At 26.7% G+C, this 27,272-nt stretch overlaps 2 protein-coding genes across 19 annotated transcripts in view; one reads left to right on the top strand and one right to left on the bottom strand.

Moving 5' to 3' along the window:
- LOC147809931 (uncharacterized) overlaps positions 1–17,856 on the bottom strand; it is a 44,171-nt gene extending 26,315 nt beyond the window's left edge. The window contains exons 1-3 of one of the 2 annotated variants that reach the window (XM_087164687.1): positions 17,218–17,856; positions 15,049–15,148; positions 2,233–2,358 (exon numbers count right to left, since the gene is read on the bottom strand). In XM_087164687.1, coding sequence (XP_087020813.1) covers positions 2,233–2,358; positions 15,049–15,148; positions 17,218–17,231 — 240 coding nt within the window. In that variant the 5' untranslated portion in view covers positions 17,232–17,856. Of the gene's footprint in view, positions 1–2,232; positions 2,365–15,048; positions 15,149–17,217 lie in introns of those variants that run through there. The other variant, XM_087164688.1, reaches the window with a different exon arrangement.
- A 10-nt stretch (positions 17,857–17,866) lies between these two features.
- LOC147809929 (uncharacterized) overlaps positions 17,867–27,272 on the top strand; it is an 80,037-nt gene continuing 70,631 nt past the window's right edge. For 7 of the 17 annotated variants that reach the window (XM_087164677.1, XM_087164673.1, XM_087164675.1 and 4 more), the window contains exons 1-5: positions 17,873–18,248; positions 20,399–20,477; positions 20,978–21,122; positions 22,711–22,807; positions 24,296–24,421. In XM_087164677.1, coding sequence (XP_087020803.1) covers positions 21,085–21,122; positions 22,711–22,807; positions 24,296–24,421 — 261 coding nt within the window. In that variant the 5' untranslated portion in view covers positions 17,873–18,248; positions 20,399–20,477; positions 20,978–21,084. Of the gene's footprint in view, positions 18,994–20,398; positions 20,478–20,977; positions 21,123–22,710; positions 22,808–24,295; positions 24,422–27,272 lie in introns of all 17 variants that reach the window. The other 10 variants (XM_087164680.1, XM_087164679.1, XM_087164686.1 and 7 more) reach the window with 8 other exon arrangements.

Raw genomic sequence — 27,272 nt, 5'->3', positions numbered from 1 at the left:
ATTCTTAATATTATTCTCTACTATTATTATGATTTGATATTTTATTTTTAACACAAATTAACAGTTTAAAACTGAAAGTACCATACTTTTATTATAAAGTAAACCTGCAATATCACCATATCAGGTAAAGTTTTGTAAAAAAATATTGAAAAATATTATGAAAAACATATGTAACTTAACCATTTTGAAATTATTACTAAACAGAAAATGCGTAATATTTACTTTTAGGAGAAGATTTACATAAAATTATTTCCAGCCAAGACTGTTATTAGGAATTAATTTTACATAATATTACTAAACAATCTGGCAAAAAACATGAATAAATTTTAAAGTAATCAAAAGTTAATTAAAAATTTAAGTAAAAAAAAAAGCATATTAAGTTACAATGTTAACTGAATAAAATGATTATTAAAATCTAAGCTTGAATTTTATTCTAATAGACATTAAAAGCAAAAAGTTTATTGTGTAGATTTAAATTTTTATATAACAATCTGCTTATCCCTAAGATTTAAAAAATAATAGCATAACAATCTAAAACTTTAAATTTAAAAAAAAATTACATTGCAACGAAAGTTATAAATAGTTACGAAATATTTACACTTTTTGTTAGAAGCAAAACATGTATTCTTATTTAGTACTGAAGAAAAAAAATTTAATGTATTTAAAAAAACAAAAAAAAAAACAGTATTTTTACTAATGAACTCCAGGTTGAGGATGGAAAACCTAGGTGGGCTGGGATTTTTCAAACCCTGTTTATCACTGATCAGTTTAATTTTTAATAAAATCATGAATTTTAAAAAATGTTACTGCTTTCTATAAATTTACAGTTACCTTATATTTACAGTTACAAAGTTATTTAATTCTTCAAAAATTTTGGAAATAGTTTTCGCTATAGAATATTTTGAAAATTCCTTCAATATATGCTAACTTCAAAACGTTTACGTTTGGATTCACGGAGCCGTTCAAAACTGTTGTTGGATATGACTTTGTTTCATCAGTCAACAAAATTGCATAGTAAGTGAAGCAGTAGTTGAAATAAGGAAACAAAATGTTTTTGCAGAAATAAGCATTTATTTGATGAATATGAAACAAATGATTTAGATGATAAAGTTAACAGAACAGACTAATAGTTACACATAACTGAGACACGTGTCTGAGCCAACAACACATGTCTTTATTTCTAGAAGAATCTTACATGACAGTAACTTTAGAAAAAACATCATCACAGTTGGAAAGACAGCCCAATGTGGGCAAATGCCTTCCTCTAAAGATTTCTCCATAGCGACTTCCAATTTATCTTTGATCTCCAACTCTTTTCATTAATTGCAACAACTGACTCCACCGAATCAGCCCAGCGGCCTTCACTGCTTTCTTGTTCTAGTGGGTCTAAAATGCAATATTTTTTAATGTATTGTCACTGCTCATTCGAATCATATTCATTTTTATGTATTTAATAATATCAGGTTGTTTATAAATCGTGTACAGTTCAATGTTAAATCTCCAGTTATTGTTTTCATTTACACCTTCGAGCACACCTCGCAAAATCTGTCAAGTCTCAGCTATTAAACATCAAAATTCTGCGAGATAGGCCAATAACAAACTTTTGAACAATTTGCAGAATTTATTAAACAAGAAGTTGAAAAATAACAGGCTCAACTACTGGAAAACTGGAGATTAACTAAAAGCATAGATTGGTCTGATTTGATGCGTTAATTGATCATATTTCCAATGAAAACGGGACAGTGTGTGAAAATAAAGTGCTGCCGCTTCCACGACCATGGCGACGAGATCTGTGACCGACATTACAGTCATCTCCTACCCATGAACATATGCCCACAGGTAGTTAAAATTAAACAGTGCAGATAAAAGAAATATTTCCTTTATTCGGCCAAATTAAGTATAAACCAAAAAACAACGTTAATAAAGCACAAATAAAGTATAGAAATGGACATATTATAGTTTTGGTTCTCTTACCAGGAAACGAAACTATAGTATGTCTATTATTTTATCCACAGTGATCTAAATTCAAACATAAAGTCACCAAGGATAAAATAATATACATACGGTTCTTGTTAAGAGAGCCAAAACTATAATATGTTCATTTCTTTGCTTTATTTCTGCTTCATTCATGCTGTTTTCTGGCAAGCACAAAGTATACCTCTTTTTGGATAATTAAGAATCTTTTATAATTAATAAAAACTCATTCATAGGAATATCTAATGTTCCTCTCACCTTTTGACCAATACCATCATGAATGACAATATTTCTTATTTTTTGTAACAAATGACTTAAGGATGAAAGTGAGGACATTGATGTAGATATCTGTTCTTGAACATTTTTGCGCAACAAAAAATCCTCCTTAAAAAAAAGAAATTATTATTAATATGCAAACATATTTATTTTTCTAAAACAAAACAATACTACAATTAAGTATAAGATTTATTCATAAAAGCACCTTTGAAATCAATAATTTAATACTGTAAATTCCTTTTAAAAATAATATGTTATTATTTTAAAGGCCTATTTTTATGATTTTAGTTAAGAGGATGCTCTTTAGTAATGAAGGAGAAATTCTCTTTTTCATTCATTACTAATTTGAAATTTGAAGTGTAGAAAAAGTGAGTTCAGACAAACCTTGAGTAAGCCATGAAGTTTTAAATACTGAAAAGAAAATTTTAAAAGATACAAATGTAAACAAATTGGGAGAAGATAACTTAGGATTAAGCAATTGGTGAAGTTCTCTTCTAATAATTTGTTCGCATTTTAATATTTTGAAGTATTTCTTTCAGCAGTTGAAACTTCATAACTTACTTTAGAGTTGCATGAATTTAATTTTTCTTTTTTAAATTAGTAATGAATGAGAAAGTAAATGTGCGATAAAATTTTTTTCCTGCTGTGTGGTGCCTTCTTAAAGGACTTATAGAAATACAGTTGGACTTCTATTTAACGAACTTCCATTTTAGGAATTTTTCTATTTTGCGAATTTTTTCGTGGAACCAAGAACATTTTGGAAATTTTTTCGTTAAATAACTTCTAAATAGTGAAGTGAATTTTCCCCAAAATTTTGAGAAAATTATTAACTTGTTAACGCAATTTATGGGGGAAATGACCTTGAACTGATTTTCGCATTCCCTTAACTTTTAGAGAAAGCAGTAAAATTCCTTTCCCTTTTTGTTCGCATTTCATACAGGAAATGCAACACCTCTAGAAAAGGGGGGAAAGGGTCAAATTCCTTGAATAGGAAATGAGCAGAGAAGATAAAGGGAATGGGTCATCAAAGTGTGTGGTCCCTGGTCCCTTATTGACATGTTCTATTATCCCCATCCCCCTGTTCACTTCCTTTCTAGAAAAACTTACAACATTCTCAATTGTTCACTCAGTAGAGCTCCGTTCTCGAAATCGCCTCCTGTTTTTAGATTGCTGATCAGAGTGCTGCTTGTTGCTTTACTTGCGGCTGCAAAATGTCGAAGCGAAAGTGCCTGACCATTAAAGAAAAAAATTTTATTCTACAAGAAGTGGATAGAGGTGTGAAAAAAAAAGAAATTGCATCAAAATTTGTTATTCGTTCAAGCAGCTTATCAACGATAATAAGAAATCGTGATAAGATTGAAAACAATGATTTACCAAATCCTTGTTCAAAACGTTTGAAAACATGTGTCTATGAAGATGTGAATGAGGCAGTTTTGAAGTGGATACGCGCAATGCGAGATAAAAACGTGCCGATCTCTGGACCTTTAATAATCGAGAAAGCAATGCAATTTGCAAAGGCATTGGGACACGATGAATTTCGAAGTAGTGGATGGCTTGACAAGTTTAAAAGAAAACAAGGAATTGCAGGAAAAATTATGTCTGGTGAAAGTAATGACGTCAGAGATAAGGACTGTGAAAGTTGGATTGCAGAGACTCTTAAAAATTTTTTAAAAGATTATAAGCCAGAAAATATTTTTAATGCTGATGAGACGGCTTTATTTTTTAAATGTTTGCCTCAAAAGACCCTAACATTCAAAAATGAAAAATGCTTTGGAGGAAAACACAGCAAAGGAAGAATAACTATCATGCAAGGGGCAAATATGACTGGCAATCAAAAATTAGTAAAACTCCAAGATGTCTTAAGGGCACAAAATCTTTGGAGGTTGATTATGAATTCAACAAAAAATCATGGATGACGGCCGACATTTGTGAAAAATGGATTCAAAAGTTGGACAAACTTATGATTGCAGAGCATCGCAAAATTGCTCTAATTTTCGACAATTGCCCTGTCCATCCGAAGGAAATCAACAAAAAACTGAAAAACATTACAGTTCTCTACTTGCCCTCAAACACTACATCGAAGCTACAACCAATGGATCAAGGGGTGATTCAAATCTTTAAACTGCACTACCGCAAAAGAATTGTACGAAAAGTTATCACTGCGCTTAAAAGTAAGCAATCAATGCCAAAGATCCGTGTGCGAGCTCCTTCCTCACACGAATTCTCCCCCTCTTCAGTGGGCGTAATTCTTAATCAATCTTCAACTGTCAAAATCGGAGAAGGAAAATCGGAGAGGTGAAGAACTATAAGATGAAGCTTGGAGAGGAGTGCTAGAGGATTATTCTTTATCGCCTCTTATTTGCAAATTATTTATAACAAGCTGATTATAATGCTGATTAGTAGAGGAAAGCACGTGCTTTTTTGAAAGTTATTATCTTAAAATTTCAAAAATTTATTCTTGATTTAAGTTTAAGTTATTTAATTTCAGACAATTTATCAAAAATGATGTAAAATAATTCTATATTTATCACTTAATATAAATGGTGTTTTAAAAATCATACATTTCCATGAATTATAACTTAATGTTAGTTAATAATTTTAGTTTGCAGTTATTTAATTAAATTTATGTTATGTTATTAATGTTCAGTTATTAATTATTACTAATTTCTTATAAACATTGCGTAATGTTTCTTAAATATAAGTTCTCAAAGGTTTTAATTTTTCCTTGGTTTACATTTATGCGCATTTTAATTTTTCTTAGTTATGATACTCAACTTATACCAGTTTTTTCATTATTTCGATTGTAACTTAATGATGTTAATGCTAAGTTCTCCTAATTGTAGTTATTTAGTTTAATTTACGTACATGCAACATTTTGTAAAAAAATTTTAGGAAAATTTTCAATTTTTTAAATGTCAAAAGTTTTCATTATTTTGATGTCATGTCATTTAAACTTATTTTTTATCTCTATCATCTATATTTATTTATTCGCTAATTTACAATTATACTACTGTTTTATTAAAAATATATTTTGTGAATATTTGGATTATATTTGATTTTTTATTATTTTTCAATCATGGCTATGCGTGGAAATTTAACTGTAGCATAACTCTTATACGAATAATTTCGTAATCTCTTCTTAAAGAAGTAAATGTTAGGGAAATCTGTTTTTAACGGTTAACAAAATGTATTAATAATTATAAGAAATACATATAAGAAATACACATGGAAATCGAGAAAAAAAGTTATATATTCATTTATTTAAATCGAAAGTCTTATCTCTTTACAGGAAGGGTTCATAAAATGAAAAATTATGCTCAGGCTTTCAATAGTTGCACAATATATACATCACAGTATATGCCATGCGAAAGATTTTATTCATTGCAAATTTTTCTTGCTGAAAAGCAGAAAATTTTGTATTTGCTGTTATTGTATTTGTTTATTATGCTACATACATACATACCTTACCTTTGAAAAAATTTAGTCAATAAATAATTGTGTCAGTAAGTATTACAAGTAAGTACAGTCAGTATTTTTACAATATAAGGCATATTTTAACGAACTCTCAATCTTTAAAAATTACTTTTCATTTCAAATCTTAAAGATAATAATTAATGTATTATAAAAAGTAATAGAACCTTGTTTCTTTATTATATTAATTTTTTTCGTCGCCATTAGGGTATAATATAATCTTTTACTAACAAAAACCTACTTTTTGTATTAATTAAATTTTCTTTCCTATTGCTATAAATGCTATAATTATACATTAATTAATATATATTAATGTTATAATTTAAAATAATATTTTAATGTTATAATTTAAAACTGAAAAATACATCTTTATTCATTATTTTCTAAAAAAAAAACCATCACTGCTTTTGTCCAGCAAGTGCCAATGCAATAGCCAAGGTGTATACAATCGCCGATGTCGACAGAATAATTTCGTCAACAAAACTTTATGTTAATAAAATATACAAAATAGAATATTGCTTAAAATTAAATTTCTTTATTCTTAGTTTGCATATATTTCTGGTTTTACATACTAAAGTTAATTATAATTTTGAAAATTAAAATTTTTTACATAATAGATTTATCAATAGGGTGAGATGAATACTTGCGAATATATATATAATATATATTATCAAAATAAAAGAAGAAGAAAAATATATAAAGAAATTTTGATTATAGATATTTCTAATTTCCGTTAAAAAAAACTTCAGATGTTTTATTTTGATTTTGATTGCCATTATGGATAGTAAAGTCGTACCTCAATTTTCACTAGCATACTACTAGCATTGCAATTTTTAGCTATACACAGGGCTGAAGATTCTAAGGTTGCTCAGTAATCTCTTAATTTATTCCTTTCCTTGTGCGTCAGACATAATTTAATGCATTTTTTGTCAGTATACCTGGTGTAGTAATTATTTTTGTCTGACTTTATTACTTTCTACATTTAGTCATGTAAATTCGAAATGCATTTTCCTCACATTTTAATTTTCAAGCTTCGTAGTTTACTTTGATTTTTTGTTAGTTAATGAAAATCCGAAGAAAATGATATTTTTTGAAAATTTCTCTATAATAATTTTTATTCCTCGGTCCTTGTTATTTTTCAAACATTTTTAAACTAAATGGTACTTTTTGCTCATTTTTGGGATTAATTTTGTAACCCGTAATTCTTAATTCTTATTAATAAAATAAGTCTTCGTGAAAACTCTGTAATAGTTTTAAGGAGTATAACAAATTTTTCAGATTTATTTCTTGTTTAATTGTAAATATTTTTTTAAAACTTCATTTTCATAGGATTTTAACTTTTACATTGTTTATGTTAATGATATTTTTGTAAATTGTTTTCTCTATATTTTTTTTAGAATAATTTAAAGTCATTAAATATATTTCATTGAATTTATACTTGAAATTTTTTAAATATTTTAAAAGTATATAACATAATTTCCCAATATCATTAGGTTCTTCAAAAATTTTTTTAAAATTTTCATTAGTCTTTCTCGCTATCTAGCTATCCAATTTTGTTTCGAATAGCTATAATTCGAAAAATAATATTACATTGTTAAGTTAAAAAAAAATGATAATAACCATGTATAACATACAATATACTCTAATATACAATACACTCTAATATACAATAAATGTTAGGTTATAATTTTAGAATTAACAATGAGTTTAGATTATACTTCGTTAAATAAGAAACATATTTAAATATGACACGCTGGGAGATATATATACATATATTTTAATTTGTGTAAATATATATATATTTCCTTTTATGTAAACTTAATTTTTATCTTAGACTAAATCAGAGAAATCAGATGACTTGTTAAAATTAAAAGTCATTTTAAAATGAAAATTAATTCCTTCATTTGTTTTAATTTTTTTCATCCCTTGTCCTTTATCATGAAAATTGAATTATTTTTTCTCCTTGGAATAAAGCAGAAAAATCTGAAGACTTGTTAAAATTCAAAGTCATTTTAAAATAAAATTCTGTTTGAGAAATCCATTTCTTTTACGTCCTTCCTTTGTTTTATTTTTTTTTATACCTTGTGCTTTATCATTAAAATTAAATTAATATCATAAAGTTAATTTTAATTTTCTGTATACTGAAAATTTATATTCATGATTAAATTCAAATCTATGTCAGAATCAATATGTAAATCACAAATTATTCCTGATTCAATATGTTTTAGCGGAGCGAAAAACCATTTCATGTCATTATGATTAGAATGCATCTACAAAATGTCTTGCTCAACATTAACAAATTTAAAGGAGTAAAATTACAAAATTAATTAAATGTTAATGCACTTTTTTCTTTTTAATTTGTTTTCGATTGATAAATAATTTTTTGTTAACTAATTTGTTGCTGTGAATGTAATAGTTAAATCATATTCATAAACAACGGAAATAATTTAAATAATTACAATTAGTTAATTACAATATAAATAATGCAACTAATTTTAAAATATTAGATCGGACGAAGTTTATGACTTTGCATTCAGAACATACCCTTAAAAAGTATAACCCTATAGCCTCTGTAACTCTGTGGGGGAAACATTTTGAGCGTGTTAGGTGGGTCATCTTGACCATCATTTACTAGCAGGTGTTCCTTTGTAACACTCCTTACAATGCTCTTTGTTCATTTTGGGGGGAATAAGTTTGTGACGAACCGTATCTGTCATCAAATTTTTTTCTTCATTATTCTTTATTTTTCATTATTCTCAAATGAGAATAAAAAATTCAAAGGCATTTTTTTTTAACTCAGATGCACGAGAAAGGCATCTTTTGAATATAATTCTGAAGAAAAGATAAAATCTTTCAAAAATTTCAGCAGAAGAGAAAACCAAAATTTTTTACTTCACAAAAAAAAAAAAAAATTCTGCAAGAATTCGGTACTATACTGCGACAATGTCGTCATAATTCTGTCAAGAGGATACAAAACAGCGTAGATTGTAACAACATAAAGAAAATGTATCTTTTTTTTTATTAATTAAAGTTTGATATCTGTAAAATTTTTAAGTAAACATCAATTTAAGGAGAGTTTACCTTTCGTTTAAGTCAAAATTGGAACTTTTTAGCTCAATTTTTTTATTCTACATCTTCTTACAGACATTTTAATACCGAGTTTACTTAAAATCTGATGCGTGTTTTTCTCTTCATTGTAATTTGTGTGTCAATATCTCTGTAATAATTTAATTAGTAGTTGGGAAAACTACATTATTTTTGTAGTTTATGACACTTACAATTACTTTGTTACAAATGTTAACAACTACTTTTTTTAAATGTAATGACTACTTCCCCCTACGGCTATCTTTTTGCTAGATACTTTTAATAATAACAAGTATACATGTTACTAATTTAATGTAACAGAAGCATCAAAAAAAAAATAAATCTGGAAAAAATAAAATAATTTTTTTAACTGAATATGTAATATTTTTTTATTCTAATATTATGGGCGATATTCTCGCATTTTATAGGGGGGCAGTACATTAATTATTTCTTTTGTCCATTTTGAATATCCTCATCACATTAAAAATAAATCACGCAAATCAGACTATTAAAAAAGGAGTTAGTAAATGCGTGTTTTCATTTTAAGATTCAGTTGTTATAATAAATATTGAATTAAAAATATAGGATTTCAAAAACTGTGTAGAAAATAATAAGTAATAACTGCACTTAAAATAGAACGAAAATTTCTGCAGAAAAGAAAACCAAATTTTTTACTTTATTATTCTTTATTTTTTTAATATTCTCAAATGAGCATAAGCTTTTATGAGCATAATCAAAAGTATTTTTATCTATTCCAATGCACGAGAAAGGCATCTTTTGAATATAATTCTGAGGAAAAGATAAAATCTTTGGAAAATTTCCACAGAAAAGAAAACCAAAATTTTTTACTTCCCAAAGAAAAAAATCGATCTGCAAGAACTCGGTATCATTCTGCGACATTGTTGCTGAGTCGCCACGGGGTTACTTCCCTACTCTAAAGAACTGAACTTTGCTGGAGAAATGAATTTATTAAGTACAAAATGGTTAAGAATAAAAAAATTGGCTAATATTAAACATGAAGAACTATTTAAAAATATTTATTCATATTTACATGAGTCAGTTTGTTATTCTAAAACTTTTTTTTTTTTTTTTGAATTTGTTCATTTGATTTTCAATTTTTTATGCCTTTCTCGACAATGAATATTTAATTTAAGAAATGTGAAACTGTTAAATACTTGCGATTTCTTTAAGTGTTTAATGCTTTTTTATTTCCTCTAAGAAATTAAGTACATCGAAAATATGTTTCAGTCCTTTGAAATACCATCACTGATTTACGAGTGTACATTCGCAAGTGAAAGTGTGATCAAAGTGATAAATTATATATTATTCATAATGGCTAGCTTAAATATTAGTTATATGTGACTCGAAATACGCAATTCTTGTTAACTCACTGTGAAGGAAGGAATTAATGAAAATAGGAGAGTTTTTCCCCAGTTGTTTGACGTTTGATGAAAAATTAAAATTATTTTAATTTGAGATTATGGAGACGTTCCCCTTTGGACTATGGAATTTCAATAATCCTTGGTTTTTTTCTATGAAATTTCTAATTTCTCTGACTTCTTTCATGAATTTGAATTTCTCATTCATTTTTTTTAAAGGAACGTTAATTTTTTTTTATTTTGTTTTGTAAAAATCCAAATGTGGAGTAGCAACAGCCATTTAAATCAAAGAAAGTTAAAAGATTTTTAAATTAATTTAGAAAGGGGGTTCTGAATAATAATAAACTCAAAATTTTATAAACAAAAAAAAAAAGTTTTAAACTGATTTTTATAAATGGCTCGCTTCATTATGTATTTAAATATTGCAGCAAGTAATAATGTGTGCAAAAAGTCTATTTTATTAGGGACTTTTTTAGAAAACGTACCCAATTTCAGGTAATTTTCTAAAATGTACAAAAACCAGAAAAATTTTACTATACCAGTAGAAACTGGCAAAATCCAATTGAGTTGGCAGCTATGCATTTCAGATTTATGCAACTTTTTTTAGGCAATTTCAAATTTTTTTGGCACACCCTCTCTTGAAACTGTCTGCTTTCCTTAGATTGGTAACTTTCTTAAGATTAGGTTTTTTAAAAAATTGTTAATACCTATTCAGACTTTTAAAAAATAATAAACGAAATGAACTAGACGTACAACATTCCGCAAGCTTAGTAAGAGACAAAACTGGCTCAAAAAGACATTCATGACACTTGACATATCAATGTGCAGAGTGTAGGATAAAGATGAATTCTCAGGCAAAGAAGGGTCATGAAGCCTTCCCACTGGGGCAAAAGAAAAGAATCGGAAAGAAGAGCCTTTCCTGAAATATACATAATATGCAATAACTTCATATACATCAGATACCTTTAACAAAATACATGGACAGAAAAAAATCCAGTACACGAAATAATATAAATTTCATGATAACTGTCGCAAAATATACTAAATATTTTACATATAGAGAATTTCAGAGATTTTTACTGTCATCAAAATACAAAAACCTTATTACAGTAATAACTATAAATGGTCTGTAATACTTTCCTTTTACGACTGACATTAAATTAACAGAAGAGTTTGTGAGACGAAATGAAAAACCCCGAAAATTTTGTGTACAAAAACTCGATAACAAGATATTAATTTATATAATATTCATATTTAAAATAATTTTTTGAACAAAATTATAATTAAATTACCTACCAATAAAGAATATCACATAAGAATCACGATATTGGACTTTAAGAATGCGAAAATACACATCGCGATATTGGGTTTCAAAATCGCGTCAATACGAATCATGATGCATTATTTTTAGATCCCTTGAATATGAATTAAGACAATGGATAATAAACTCATGTGAATACGAATCGCGATATTGGATTTAAATAACATGAATATGAATTGCGTTATATATTTTTAAATCTCGTAAATACAATGAACAGTAAGTAACTTTTAAAACAGAAAAATATGAAAATCGATGTCTGATATTAAAATTGCGTGAATATGAATCACCGTATTAGTGGAATCCAGTACAGTTTCAAGTATTAAAAACGATAAAAATCCGACCAACGAAAAAAACAAAATTGCAGGAAAATTATGCATATGAAAACGTCTCGTTAACGTGATTTCGCGAAGGTTTCAAAATTTACAATTAGATTGTACAGCTTAAGTCTTACTTGACATTTTAGATTGCGGTGAAAATTTCGTCAGATTATAAATTTCATTTGCGGAAGTCCGTGAATCAATGGTCTTGATATACGCAGAATTCCGCGAAAAAATCACATGCCCTGCTCTTAGATTTTAGACCTGGATAGATAATATGAAAAACCTGGAATATAATCACTCCTGCTTGAATTTGAAATGTTTTTTATTATGTTAATTCATAAAATTGAACAGCAATAGAGAATTAATATCTTATTGATAGTTAAAAAGACTGTGGGGAAAGAAGTTATCGACCATGTCAACCTTCATCTATGATAAGATACCCCAACATAGAATCGAGTTAATTTGTCTTATATACTAGTGAATTGGAATTGTATTTTTGTAGTGGTAGACGCACTACAGTACTCCCTCGCCAGAATTATATCAGTCATAGAATTCGATGAACGGATTCATTGCTGTTTTGTGAGAAGCCAAAAGAGCTGTGTATTAAGATCACTGTACTTTTTTTTGGTGAGTAAGTGGGTTATATATTTTAAATTTTACTTACAGCAAAAGAAATACATAAACTACTGTTTCTATACTTAAAAACAATTAAATATATAATTTTAAAGTTTATAATTACAAATAAATTTGACAAAAAATGATCAAATGAAGGATGTATGACACACTTACAGTTAGACATATTTATGCAAATAGAGCCTTTAATTGATTTTTCCTTTTTGGTTTATTCTGAAGTTATCAGCTGATTGCAGTAAAATCATATGCGGGAAAATATTTTCCCGTTGGAAAATATTTTCCCGTAAAGATGTTGGTTGAGAGTGCATATTACTACTTTTTATTTTATAATCGTCATTGAACAGCTGACCCAAATTTTGGGTTCAGTACCACTAATCAGGGTTCGTGATTTTTAAAATTTTTTTTTTAAAAAATCAAAAAAACTAGATTATTTTGATTTAAATGGGATTTTTTTGATTTAAATCAGATTTTTTTGATTTTTATTCAAATACACTGTAAGAACTTTAATTTATGATTAAAAAAACTTTATAAATGCTTAATCAAAATTAAATTAATATTAAAACTATATTAAGAACAATATTTCAACTTACTAAAATAATTTTTCATCATAATACATAGCTTTGAATGCATAGCAACCATTTTGAAACAAATGCATGATTGAAATTTAAGGACTAGTTCAAATAGAAAATTCAAATACTTTATGGGTCTGTCTAGGTTTTTCTGAGAGATAACTATTTTGTGAAAATTTAGACATAATTTTTGAAAATTAAAAATTTGGATGTATCGTTTCTTACGAGAAACAAAAATAAAATTTTTAGAAAAAAGCATTTTGTGAAATTATTCTACCGTTTTTCCTAAAATTAAATTTGTGCGGGTACCGGTAAAGGGTAGTAAATTTCACTTGGACAGACCCCTATACTTTAACTATTAAAACAAAGTTTCAATTAGCAAACCATAATTTTAATTTAAAATTTCTTTTTTTTCCACTTGATTTTTAAAATGACAAAATAACTGTAACCGATTGTGTTTATAAATGTAGTCATTCATCAAAAAATAAATATTTAATCTACATATTTTTATATTAAAATATTCACTTTAAATTCTATATCAAAATAGATAAGTTAAGCTAAAAATATATATTTTTTTTAAAAATCTGTGCACTCATAGAATTTTTTTTTACACAAAATTTCTTTATAGAAAATCAGATGTCAAAGATACTGTAAACATATTATGAGAAAAAATACCAGTTAATAACCCTACTGCTTCAAATAGACTTTGAAAGAGTTTGAAAGGGAAGAATGACACTATATCAGGAAAAAAATATCTGAATTTATTGGTCTTTTTTTTTCTTTCTATTTTTGGCAAATTAGGTATTTTCTTTTTAATATGCGTTTAAAAAAGCTTCAGAAATATACATTTTCCACCAATAAAATATAATGTAGATTTAAATTCCACATTTTTTCTTTTAAAGGGTAAAATTTTAATTAACAATATTTACATTATTTTTTGAAAAAATTCATGTTTAATAATTACTTTCTACAGCTATGCAAGTCCATATTTAAGACAGTATTAAATGTTTACTTTAATCTGTACTTTCAATCTCAAGCATCAAAAGATTTTTAAAAATGAAATTTTCAATGTGTTGGAATTTAACACACACCAAGAAAGAAAGTAATTTTGTTAACTAAGATTAATTAATGCAACAATTTATTTAAAATAAATTTTGAAACTAAGAAAAGAAAATAATAAAAGTATCAATAATTTAAAGCACTGTTTTTTAACTTTTATAATCAATATATATAAAAACAATTTGTTGATTTAAATCAATGATTTTTTTAAAAAATTCATTTGATTTAAATCAAACTGATTTAAATCAACAAACCCTGCCACTAATGTTTATTTACATAGCCTTGTAATTTTGATCCCAATGCAGAAGAGAAGTGAACTCCTGGATAAAGTATTGGGAAACATTTGCCTCCGTGGAGGACATTTTGATGGAACTAACCTGCATTTGCGTTACATGGAGAAGAAAGCTACTAAAACCTCCCACGGTTAGCCTGATAGCAAGGGGACTCTTAACGCATGATCCGTCTACCACTGAGGATATTTCAAGCCAGCACTGTGGTCAGTGTAAGCCGGATGCGGAATTCGTATTGACCTTCAAAAAATTATAAGTAGAAATTTTTTTTTATCACCATATAAGAAATTGAGCCAGGGTGACTCCGGAAACAGAGCGTTCGCCTGCCAATGAGGTGAAGCAGATTAGAATTCCAGCAATGGCTCATCAATACAAATTCTGTATCTGGCTCTCACTAACCATAGTGCTGATGTAAAATATACTCCGTGGTATCCCCTTGCCCTCAGGCTAAGCGTGGGAGGTTTTCGGGTTTTTCCGAACCATGTATCGCAAATGCGGGTTAGTTCCGTAAAAAGTCCTTCACGATGGCAAAGTTTCTTCCAATACTTGATCCAGGAGGTTTTTTGGGTTCAAAATTTTAAGGCTAAGGAGGGGTGGTCGGCTGTTCAACGACGGTTATAAAATAAAACAACATATAAGAAATTGTGATTAAAAAGAATATTTAAAATAAACCTTCATCCAAGTTGAATTAGTTGGAAAAAGTAGACTGTTCATAGTTACAGAGTCTTTAAGGTGGGGAGATAAATCACCAGCAAGTAGTAAGACGTGGCATCTATAAAAAAATATTTCCATTAAATATAGCTGTTTTTTCATCTTGTTATTTAAAATATAATACATTAACAATAAAACAATCAAAATGATATTTAAGATATATTCATCTTTTCAAACAAATCAGTTTTCTGGCAGTAATAGGAGAATTTTTATCAAATTTTCCCTGGACAGTAAATTGTTTCGCCAAATACCATAAAGTGTTTCCTTGTAGGAGAACTAAAATATCAGTGGTCTGTCTAGGTTTTTATGAGAAGTACTTACTTTGTGAAAATGTAGACATAATTTGTGAAAATAAGAATTATATTAAAAAAAGAACACAAAAATATGGTAAATTTTTACATATTTTTCCCCATAAATTAAAATACAAATTTATGTAAATGAAAAAATTAAAACTTTAAAAATAAAAGATGACAGGAGTTACAAGAGAAACAAAAAATATAATCAGAAAACTATATTTTATTAATATTTAATCTATTAATCTCACCTTTTACATAAAATTCAAATACCATTTTTTGCTGAAAGTATGCATAAAAAATTAAGTAACAATTAATATAAAGAGAAGAAAAAAAAAGATTAAGCACATAGCCCAGCTTAAAAAAAATTATTATTAATCCAGTACTTAGATCATAATTTTAATTACAAATTGTCAGGATTAGAATTAATCATGGAATACAACTATAAAGAATTATGATAAGCAATAATTATGATCAGAGTAAACATTATTTTATTCCCTGTAACAGAATTTTTTGGCATTCTGCGACAAACCTCTCTAGCGCTAATATCTTTCAGCAAGATACTTTTAATAATAAATAATGCATATGTTATTAATGACATTTAAAGTAACAGGAATGTTGTATTCACAAAGAAAAACCTATTAGGGTATAATAAAATTGTACTGTCCCATAGCGTGGGGGTTTAAGAAATAACACTCTTAAATAACACTATTTATTAATTATTTACAACATTTAGAATACAGAAGATGCATCTTAACGCAACACTAACAGGTGAGGAAAACTAAACTGAAACTTTTAGAGGGAAAGTCCCAATTCGATTGCGTAGGCGTGATAGTTCGTAAACATAGCCTCGAACGGCTAAATACATGACAAAAACTTAATGTATTTTTTTAAAAATGAATATGTAATATTTTTAATATTCTAATATTTCGGCAATATTGTCCCATTTTGTAAAAAAATAACACACTAATTATTTCTTTTTTGGCATTTCGTAAATCATTATCACATAAAAAAATAATTAAAAATCATAAAATCAGTGAAAGAAAAGAAAACCAAAATTAAAAAATCACAAGTATTCTTCCCCCCTGAAAGGAAAAAAAAATCTTTCAAAAATTTCTGCAGAAGAAAATTTTTTTTGTTTCAACGCTCTTTATTTTTCATTTTATTTAAATAAGAATCGAAAAATTACAAACATTTCTTTCCCCTCCGATGCGCAAAAAAGGCTTCTTTTAAGTATAATTTTAAAGAAAGAGAACCAAAATTTTTTACTTTCTAAAGAAAAATTCTTTCTGCAAGAACTCTGTAACGTTTCTGTGACAATGTCGCTGCGATTCGGCCACAATTCTTTTCTAACTGAAATAGTGTATTTTAAAACTAGAAAAGAATAGTACTATAAGTTTAGCAAATAGAAAAACAGTGCGATGTCCTTAGAAATACCATTTATGTGTAATATTAACTGGATAATTTAACCAAATGCTATAGATATTTCTCTGATAAAAAAAATTATTTGAAGTATTAACCACATTTTTTGTATCTATAATTGAAAAATGCTTATAAAAATTTCTTGCATTCCATCACAAGATGGTCCCTGCAGCTGATGGGCAAAGGTATTTGGAACAGGTAATGATACATCTTTGCTTCTCTCATTGTTAAAAATTAAGAAATAAAACATTATTAATTGTAAAAATTTTGTTTAAAAATAGATATATATTGTAGTTAACAAAAGTAAAAGCTAATTTGATGTACATATAAATATTCTATAATTACAATAAATAAAAAGGGGGAAAAGCTCGAGAGTTCGAAACTTGTATAAAAGGATTTAGAAATGAGTACCTACTTTTTTATCTTCATTATCAATCAACTTGGAAAGCATAGAGCGACGTTTATTCTTTCTGCCAGCAAGTATTTGTCCATAACCAGCATACGTCCTTAATTGATTTGGGCGAATATTATATAGCAGTCTATTAAACTTTATCATTTCAAACTCGTCAAAGCTAACATATATAATAATTACACAAAACAGATCAGTTCAGTTATTATAGCTTATGTATTATGAAGGTATTACGAACTGTGTGTTTATTTATTGTATAGTATTGAGTATAGTAAAGTGCGGCGTGCTCTTTGCTTTCGCTTATAGCAATGCGTTTCAATAGGTAAGGCTTAATTTAGCCTATCAAGATTTATTTGAGCTCTGAGGCTCTTTTTCAAATGTAACATGCTACCACGGAATCCAACAGGGAACTTTTTATTGTATAGTACCAATCTTGGCAAACAATAATATACCTATATTCTGGTGGCCAAGGTACCAATATTTTGAAACTAGAGACCCTCCACCAAAACCCAAGTTGTTCAATTCAAAATGGTAGTAGAAGACAATATTCGCTTTAATCTAACTCACGTGATTTCGACATTAAATTAAATTTAACTCATTCACAAAATGGGTAGAAATAAGCAAAGCATTACAGTTTTAATGGTCTAGGGCAGTGTTTCCCAAACTTATGATTTTTTTGTACCCCTTCTAAATTTTTCGTAACGCTGTGTACCACTAATAAGAAAATTAATGAATTTTTTACTACAAAAAAATTGCACAAAAATTAAAAAGCACAACTGACTGTTGACACCACTAATTATTAACTGTTAACTCAGCTAAAAGTAGCCTTTAAAAAATACGTAATCGTAAATTTTCATGACTAACTTTGTTTTGAAATACATTTTTTTTTAATTTTCGTTTGTTGCAAGATATTTGGCATAGGAACGCGTACCCCCTCTAAAATGTTCCCGTACCCCTAGGGGTACGCGTACCACACTTTGGGAAACACTGGTCTAGGGTCTACTATATCCTCTAGCGAGTTTCTAGAAACATTACAGGTTGTTGGCATATTATTTAATTAATTGCCCCTCTTTTAATACCTTTTATAATCTTAGAATTTTTTAAGGCTTTTGTTGTTGTAATAGGATATATTGGCGTGAAATGTTAAACCTTCTTTTTAAAGATTATTAATTATGATACCACATAAGTATTTATTTTCCCTTTCTTCGAGCTCTTCGTAAACCTACTTTAGATTCTTCTTTATTATCATCTGATTAAATAAATTTAAGGTATTTCGTGTACAAAAAATTCGGACGTTCTAAGGTATTTCGTGTACAAATTTCCTTTACAATAAAGTGTTAGGTACAGCTGTCATTAGTTGTTTGAGATCTTACTATTTGACTGCTCTCATATGTAGAAAAAAGTGAAATCAGTTCTTTCCATGGTTGTCAAGGTTTTGATATGCGTCAGTTTTTGACTGTTTTAACCATTTATAAAGCCGTTCTTGCTAATAAGGTATAAATAGTGTAAATATTATCATTCATATTTTAAATAGTACATTGTAGGTGTGTTAAAAGTTTAAGATACACGGAGAAGTGTCACATCATATTTCTCTTCTATGTATTGAATTAGTCCTTCAATCTGTGACCAAGAATTTAGACAGACATAATGACAGCAATTATAGGTAGTAATTGTTACAAAAACACATTGCAAAGTGTCACATCATATTGCTCTTCTATGTATTGAATTAGTCCTTCAATCTGTGACCAAGAATTAAGACAGACATGTTGACAGCAATTATAGGTAGTAATTGTTATAAAAACATCATTATTCTAGGCACTAAATTCTTTTTATAAGTTAACCTTATACTAATATATTTGCATAAAATTGAATACTCTTAATTGTTTAAAATTAAAAACTAATTACCCAGGAAAAGAACAGAATCAGAATTAATTTATTAAAAAGACATAAATGGAAATAAATAAAAAAAATAGGAAAATCCAGTTTTTTTTTTTATTATTATATTACATAAGGCAAAAGTCCATTTTAACATAAAAAATTTTTAACGTTCGTAAAATTTAATTAAAAAAATAAATAAATATTCTAGTTAATGAAATAAATGCAAGTTAAATTCTTTTGTTTATAGAAAGTTTGTAGGGTTAAAATTGATTTAAATTAAAACAGAACCCTTTCAGTACAGAATGAGATTCAACATTTAGTTGGGAATATATTCCAACTTTAAAACAGTAATTATAAGTAAATTATAAGAGCAGGGGCTGGAAGTGAAAAGAAAAAGGAAATATCAATTTTGATTTTACTAATGTACTTTTCAATTATGATTAAATTGTATCAATTTAATTTACGGATTTAACAACTTAATTACAAGAGCTTATGGAGCTACCTATGATTTTAACTTGTAACTGTACTATTTTAGAATAATTAGAAAATAAATTAAAGTTTTTATTTGAGAGTTTTAATCCTTTGTTCTATGTCTTATCCCACAGTTTTGAATTACCTCTATTTGTTTAGCTTTTTTGTTGCATTTTTAATGCAAAGTTTTTAAGAGTAAACTTTTTCTAAATCAATCTTAAGGTATATTTTCATGAAAAGTAAAATATTGTTTAGAAAGTCAAGCTGCATTGTTAATCTTCTACAGTATAAATATTAAATTAAATAAAGATTTACATACAATTTCTTTTGATTACAGATTGCATAAAACTTTTTTTTTTTTTTACATTTACAATGTTTTATAATTTTTTTTAAAAACATGCAGCTGACTTAACTATCTTTAATTACATATTCAAGCTATAAAAAAAAAGGAAGTTAAATTTGGAATTTGGAAATTTACTTTTCAAACTTAGTTTTTATTATGTTCAATTTGAATAACTTACAAAAATTGAAAAACAACCTTGTTATCTAAGTCATTGAAAAGACAGCTTACAGCATTACCTGTGTCCTTTTACTTTGGGTTAGTTCTCTGCCTTGGAGATTTTGGAACTTGCTCTTAGGTATTCTAGCAATACAATTCACAAACAGAATTTTTTTTATTGTTTTAATCTTGAGCTAAAGATTAGAGTTATTAAATTTTTTTTTATTAACAAACAATTTTGTATTGAATTAAAATATTTTGAAAATAAACTTTAATTTTTTATGCAAGTATTTTCAATGATACTCAGACAGTTTTTTATTTTTATTTTATCCTTTTCAGAAAAATAAAAATTAATGTGAAACTTCGAAAATGAAAATTTGATTGATGCATTTTAAACAGAAGGATCAAGCCAGAATCAGTATGTACGCTCTTTAGGTTTCCAAATATCATAAATTGTATTTTATTATTTTTTTAAATTTTAACTTTTTTTCTAGTTGTTTGTTTTTCCTGATATAATTATTTAAAATATTGTTGAAAGAATTATTAAATGTAGAATAATGATGTCACATGAAAAATATGAACTGGATCACTCAAAAAGTCAACTGTCAAATGATTGTTTACTTTTCAGAAACCGAAGGGACTTGGAGCAAGCTCCCTGTCCCTGAACTCACCCATTCTTTTATAAATGTCATACTTTGTTGCTTATAATACATAATGGAGGCATAACAATTTATTGTATCAATAAAGTTTAACTGGTAGGTTAGCCAAATGAATAACATGGTTCTCCAGTTTTATGTGTGTTTAAAAAAATGTTAAACTAAAAATTACAAAATTACTTTTTCTTTACTTTCTAGCATTAAGAATTGTTACTTTAGGATTTTTCTTTTATATTGTTTATGTATTTGATTTCTTTTACAGGTCAATTTAATCCCAAAGGCTACTATGTCCTTAAAGGCACTGGTAGAGCTACCTATAATTGTTGTCTTGATGCTATATAAAATTAGTGTTCATTTATACTATTGATAATGACAACTATTACATTACAACCCACAGCTCAACAGAGGTAACTTAATTTTAATATTATTTACTTATTTTTTGATTATAGAAAGTTTAATATTAGTGACTATGCTTCAATGTTGAAATAGTTTATGAAGTGATAAATGCTTTCATAATTGTCTCTTTGTTTGCCAAATTACTCTTAGATGATAATTTATACATATAAGATAACTAAGAAATCTCTGGAAGTATTAAAAATGTTGCAGATGCTTTAAATTCCAGAAATTAGAAGCAGATTTCAGTTGATAATGATCATTGTCAATATTTACATAGATTTTGATTTATCTGGCATTGATTCTCATTTTTGCTATAAAGTATTTGTTTTTTTATAATTTTCTTGTATCTAAATAAAAACTAATTTAAATTTAGATATATGAAATATCACTAAAATATATAATTTTGATTAATTTATGAACAGTCATGAAAAAATAATTTTCTACGTCTCATACGTTTAATAAATAATTCATACGTCTAATAAAGTTTCAATTAATTCACAACTTGTTCTATATAAGATAACGATAAAGTATTCTCTTTGATAAAATGCATCTCAATGTGGATACATAATTTTCTAATTTTTATTCTGTTTTGATCAAATCATTTAAACTTAGAATATAATTTTTTTTAAATATTTTACAACCAGCTCTCATAATTTAATTAAGAAATAGTTAGTCTGGGAAATATTTGTCAATATCACAAAAAATTTGATATTTTTTAATCTTTTTTAAAAATAAAAGCTTGTTTATCTTTTTTAATTAAAGCAAATGTTGTATCCAAATGAAATCAGATTTATTTTATTGGTCTTAGTTTTTATTCTTATCCTTGATTGAAGCTGGAATGTCTTTTCTTTTTCTTTGTAAAGGCTTGCAGCAAAAATATTGCAAAGTGTGAGTAAGTTTTTTTCTAAATATCTTAAAACAATGTCATACATTCAACTAAAAAAATAGTCTAAGGAATATTGATGATATCGTGTATAACATATTTTATTACTTTGTTACACTTATTAAAAATAAATTTTCTTAATTCAAGCAAATATTTTACTATGGAGTACAATGTAACCTACTAAGTTAATCAGCCCACTAGGTATACCAAGACTATAATTAACACCACTCTTGTCTCACCTCTTAATATACTGACCTCTTCTCAAACTAGGCCATCAAATTGGTACATTACAAATGGTCAACCTGCATGATTTTTGCTGTAAAATCTATTTTATTGATTTTGATCTTGATTGTTGTTTTATCCTTGACTCGCTTGTCATCTTATTTTTATGATGTTTACAGTCAAAATATTGCAGAAAGTATAGAGAGAAACTTTTTAAATTACTACTTGCATGCCGGATATACCTTAATGTCTTTCTTTTTTACTTATTTTATACCAAATGATCAAGTCAAAGCGGTTTTATACAATAAAATTCTTCAGTATTATTTTTTACTTATTCAATTGTTTTCTGTGAAAGAATTTTATGTTTAATGACTCTGTGGGACAAAGTTAAACATTAAATTTTATACATTTAATTTGTTCTTTGGGAAAGAAGCAGACAAAATGCAGAATGTTTGTAGAAATTTTATTTTTTGTTTGGTTTGGTTTTATTTTAGGAGCAATCCATCTTTCAACAGAGAAGTTTATGTTGACTTTATGCCTGCACAAATAAAAACATTATCTTTTCTGGATTACTTAGTTAGAATATATCAAGTGAGTAGGTTAATGACTAATATATTAAGAATCATTCTTTATTTTTTTTAATAAGAAATTTTTTATCTTGTATTTTTAAGGAAATCCCTTTGCTGCTCAGAAGTACTCTAATGTGGTATAACAATGTTGAGCACACTACTATTAACAAATTTTAAATAAAGAAAATTTAAGCAAATTTTGAATAAGTTCTCTGTAATTGCTTAAAACAATGTTAATTTTTGTTTTATATCATATTTAACATTGTCCCTCACCGGTGACTGACACGGCCAAAACAAAAGGTTCAGTGTCGGTCACTGATGGCTGATGTGGACCTCAACATGTTAAAAGACAATTTAATACTCACAGAAATTATTTGAGAATTGACTCAGAGGTTAAATATGCCAAGCTATCAATGTGCTAGGGTGGGTATAGATTCAAGAAGTAAAAGCAACTTGTACTTAACATTGACAAAATCATGCCATTGGTTAGGAATTGTAGGGTTTTAACTTGTATGACCCTCCTGACCTACAGCAGGCTGTTGTGAGAATGCTTTACTACATGTTAAGGATTTAAGAATGTATGATTTGTTGTCAACAAGGGGATTACTTTCAAGCAAATTAATGAGCTGTCTTAACATTGAGTACTTAATAATGTTAGTTGAAAAATAAATTTTCCTGGTCCAATTTTTCAATAAATTTTGCATTTAACATGTCAATTGCCTGTTAGAATTTTTTTTAGTAATTATATTATATAATAAGACATAGAATATGATAAAAAAATTCTGCACAATTGATTAGGAATCAGATTTTTGGCTAACAAAATAAATAGCTCTGATGCTGAACTATTTGCTCTTTAGTCATTAAACAAAGATAATGTGCAAAGTATATTGCAAAATATATTATCTGGAATTCATTAAAAAAGAAAATAAATTGAAAAGTCAAGCTAATGAAAATAAAAATGGAGTATGTTCATATTTAGTGCCAGGTAAAGGAAAGGCTTGATATGATGATATATTTGGTTAATCCCTCCATCGGTATTTCCTTGCTTACTTGTTTATTAGTTACTTGATTATTAGAACTATTTTGACTAGCGGGATTTTTTCTGATTATTAAATTAATTTTATTATGTTGTGAATATAAAAAAAATTTCTGAGCATTTCATTTTATGTTTTACTACTCTGATTTAACTGTATCATTAATACAGGAACCTCCAATTATAAAATCACTGAATTGTAAAATTAGCTGCTTTTTGCTATTAATTCTGCAAGAACGGAATCATTTTAATATCAAACTATGTAAAAACCATCTTCTAATAAAATTATTACTGTTATGTAAGGACAAAATTTTGTAAGGCTTTTGTTTAAAACAATGAAAAACTTTGCTTTATTTTGTTTGAATGATTAAAATTATCTATATTCTCAAGTTTTGAATATGTATGAAGAATAAATTTTTGTCTGTTCTCAATGAACAAAGTTACTGGTATTGATTGTATTTTGTGTTGAAATTGAAGGGCAAAAGTTGCAAAAAATTAAGAAAAAGGGAGTCTAAAGGAATCCAAAAGAAAACTGCTTATGTGCTAAGAAAAATTGTAAAATGCCTATCATTCAATGTCATGGATCCTGAATCATTCAATAAGGTGAATCTAACTTCAATGAATTTCAGAAGAACTCTTGATTTCTTAAAATTTTATTTACAGAAAAGAAAAGGATATTTAATGTTTTAGAAACTCTTATATGCTTTCAAACTATGGTGAATCTTTAATTTGAAATTTTGCTTATCAAATATAATATTTTAAAACCCTCCTATAAGTTAAAAAAGGTAGCTCATGTTAGTGTCAAATGTAGGTAAAAATAAAACATAAATGTAGTAATCAATTTAGTTTTTAATCAATTTAATTTAGTTTAACTTTTTCCTACATTTTGGTTTTTAAAATTTGTTGCTTTTTAAAATCAAGTGTTCTAAAAACAAATGTGATTTTAATAGGCAGCATGCACTGTATTTATGTTTATCTGAGTAATATCATCTTAAATTAATTGCAAATTTAATTTAAATTTAAATTAAAATAATAATTTAACCCAACTGTGATTTTTTTTTTTTTTTTTTTGTAAAATGTTGTGAACATTTCTCTGTTTTGTGATTGAACATTCCTCTGAGTTTGCTAAAGGAATTATAGGATTGTTGTATCTATGTCCTCAAGAAGTGACTCACTTGCGCAGAGAATTGCTTGTAGCAGCCCGTCATATTTTAGCTACAGAGCTAAGAGATAGTAAATGCTTTTTTTAATTACTTAAATATGTCTTGTTTTTTTCCCTTTATTCTGAAACATATTTTTTTTTCTTTATTTTTAAATAAATGACTAATTTTTTCAATTTTTTCTTCTTTTTTTACTTTAGATACCATTTGAAAAATATTGTTTGAAATGTTCTCTATTGTCTACTATTTCTTCTTATTTTTTGAGAAATTCTTTAATTTTTGTGCGATTTTCAGAATTCTGCATATCTAAAAATTAATAACTCTAAGGAAGGGAAATTTAACAAAGATATAATAGCAGGATTTTTTAAAAAAAGAATAGCAAAATTATATTTTAAAACAGTCTTTCTCAGTCTTAAATAATTTATAATTTAAGTACTATTATTTTAAAAATAAACTATGTTATTATGTATCTATTATTTGCCAAGATGGAGTAAAATACTTTTCATAACTATGAACGAGCAACTAAAAAAAAGGTTTTACTCAATGGCATAATTTCTATTAATGTTTAAATTAAGTCAATAGTCAATTAGGAATTCATCTCATAATGAACTTAATGTTGATAATAGATTGAAGTTTACAAATCAATGACTAGCAATGAAGAAACTTTTTAAACAAAAATTTAGTTACAGTTTTGAATTGCTTTTGCATGAGAAAATGTAATTACTGTTTCCTCACTTAAATGCTTTAAAAACACACAAAGATCATAAATTTTTTTCTAATAGATAAATAATTAATTAAAATAACATAGAAAATATTTTAAATGATATTTTATTGAAAAGTTATTTACTGTTTTAAAGAAAATAGATAACATCGCATAGAAAATATGCATTTTCTGAAAATTTTCGTATATTTTGTGCCTACAACCAGTGAACCTTTAAAAATGGATCATTTATGTTTTAAAAAAATTGATGATGTGTGTCATTTTTAATTTCTTTGTGGATTATGCATGAATTTGCTAATTCGCACTTTGTGGCCCAGAATAATCGGGAGTTTACTATATAGTTAAAAAATATTGACAAATAACTTAATCTGAAATCACTAACTTTTGTATTATGTAAGACTTTTTTTCTTTTTTTAAGGAACCAAATATCCTTTTATTATATATTAAAATATATAATATTATAGTTTTTTTAAATAAGACTAAGTAAAAGATCCTGATTGAAATTACAACATTTAGATCTTAAAGTAGTTAAAATTACAACTTAAACATTTATGCAAATATTCTAAATTCTTTTGATTTAAAAAAGGAAAGCAAAATATATTGATCGAACATCGAATGAAAATTATGAAAACAAAAATACACTTACGTTTTGAGAAAATATAGTTTTTTTAAACTAATTAGTTTTTTTTTCTGTCGGTACCTAAAAAATGAGAAAAATAAGATCTTCATTTTAAACTCTGCTAAATTTCTCTTAACATTGTACAATTTTGATATTCTGAATCTCTTCTGGCAAGAAATGAAATTTTAATGTGTTATCCTATTTACAAATAAATTTAGTTAAATTTAATATAGTTACTAATATCAAAATAACTTTCTTTTCTTATGATGCAACTTACAAAATGTATATCATGTATTAAAAAACAAATGTATTAAAAAAAATTAATTCATAAAAAGCATTTTTTCAGTTATATTAACATTTACATAAATAAAATACTTTAGTTTTAATTATATAACTTATGAATTCTCAAAGAAATAAAACTTATTTCTCGTTGTTTAATATTGTTTATTTTTAGTATAAATTTTTCATAAAAGCATTTATTGAGTTTTTCAAAATTCTTATGCGAAATTTAATGATTTTTCTGTTAATTAAGTAATAACTCAGAAAACGGATTTATTTGTAAATATGTTTTAGATCTTTAATTACTTGTTCTATATCACTAACTTATATTGTCTGCTTTTAAATAAAATTATTTTTGTAGCAGATTTTCTACGTACTCTTGAGCAAAGGTAATAGGTTTTTCTCTACCAAAAAAGTATTTAGTTTAACATTAACATAAACCAAGTAGTTAAAATCACAAAATTTGCTTTTGAAGAAAAGTTTTAGTTAAAAAGTGGCTTCTTCATTTGCACTACTAACTTTAATTACTTATTATGGTCAAAATTGTGATATGTTAATTGTTCCTTTTGTTAAATACCTCATAATAAAATAATTATACCCCTGGGAGAAAATTTTTTGTTGTATTTATACCAGTACTTGATCTTAATTAATTCCAATAATGCATAAATATCGTGT

The sequence above is a fragment of the Parasteatoda tepidariorum genome, chromosome 5, assembly GCF_982258835.1.
Source record: "Parasteatoda tepidariorum strain Cologne lab strain chromosome 5, Ptep-v5.0, whole genome shotgun sequence".
In the NCBI taxonomy this organism is placed as follows: domain Eukaryota; kingdom Metazoa; phylum Arthropoda; class Arachnida; order Araneae; family Theridiidae; genus Parasteatoda; species Parasteatoda tepidariorum.
Note: the sequence above shows the minus strand (reverse complement) of the source record. Positions and strands in the feature narration are given on the sequence as shown.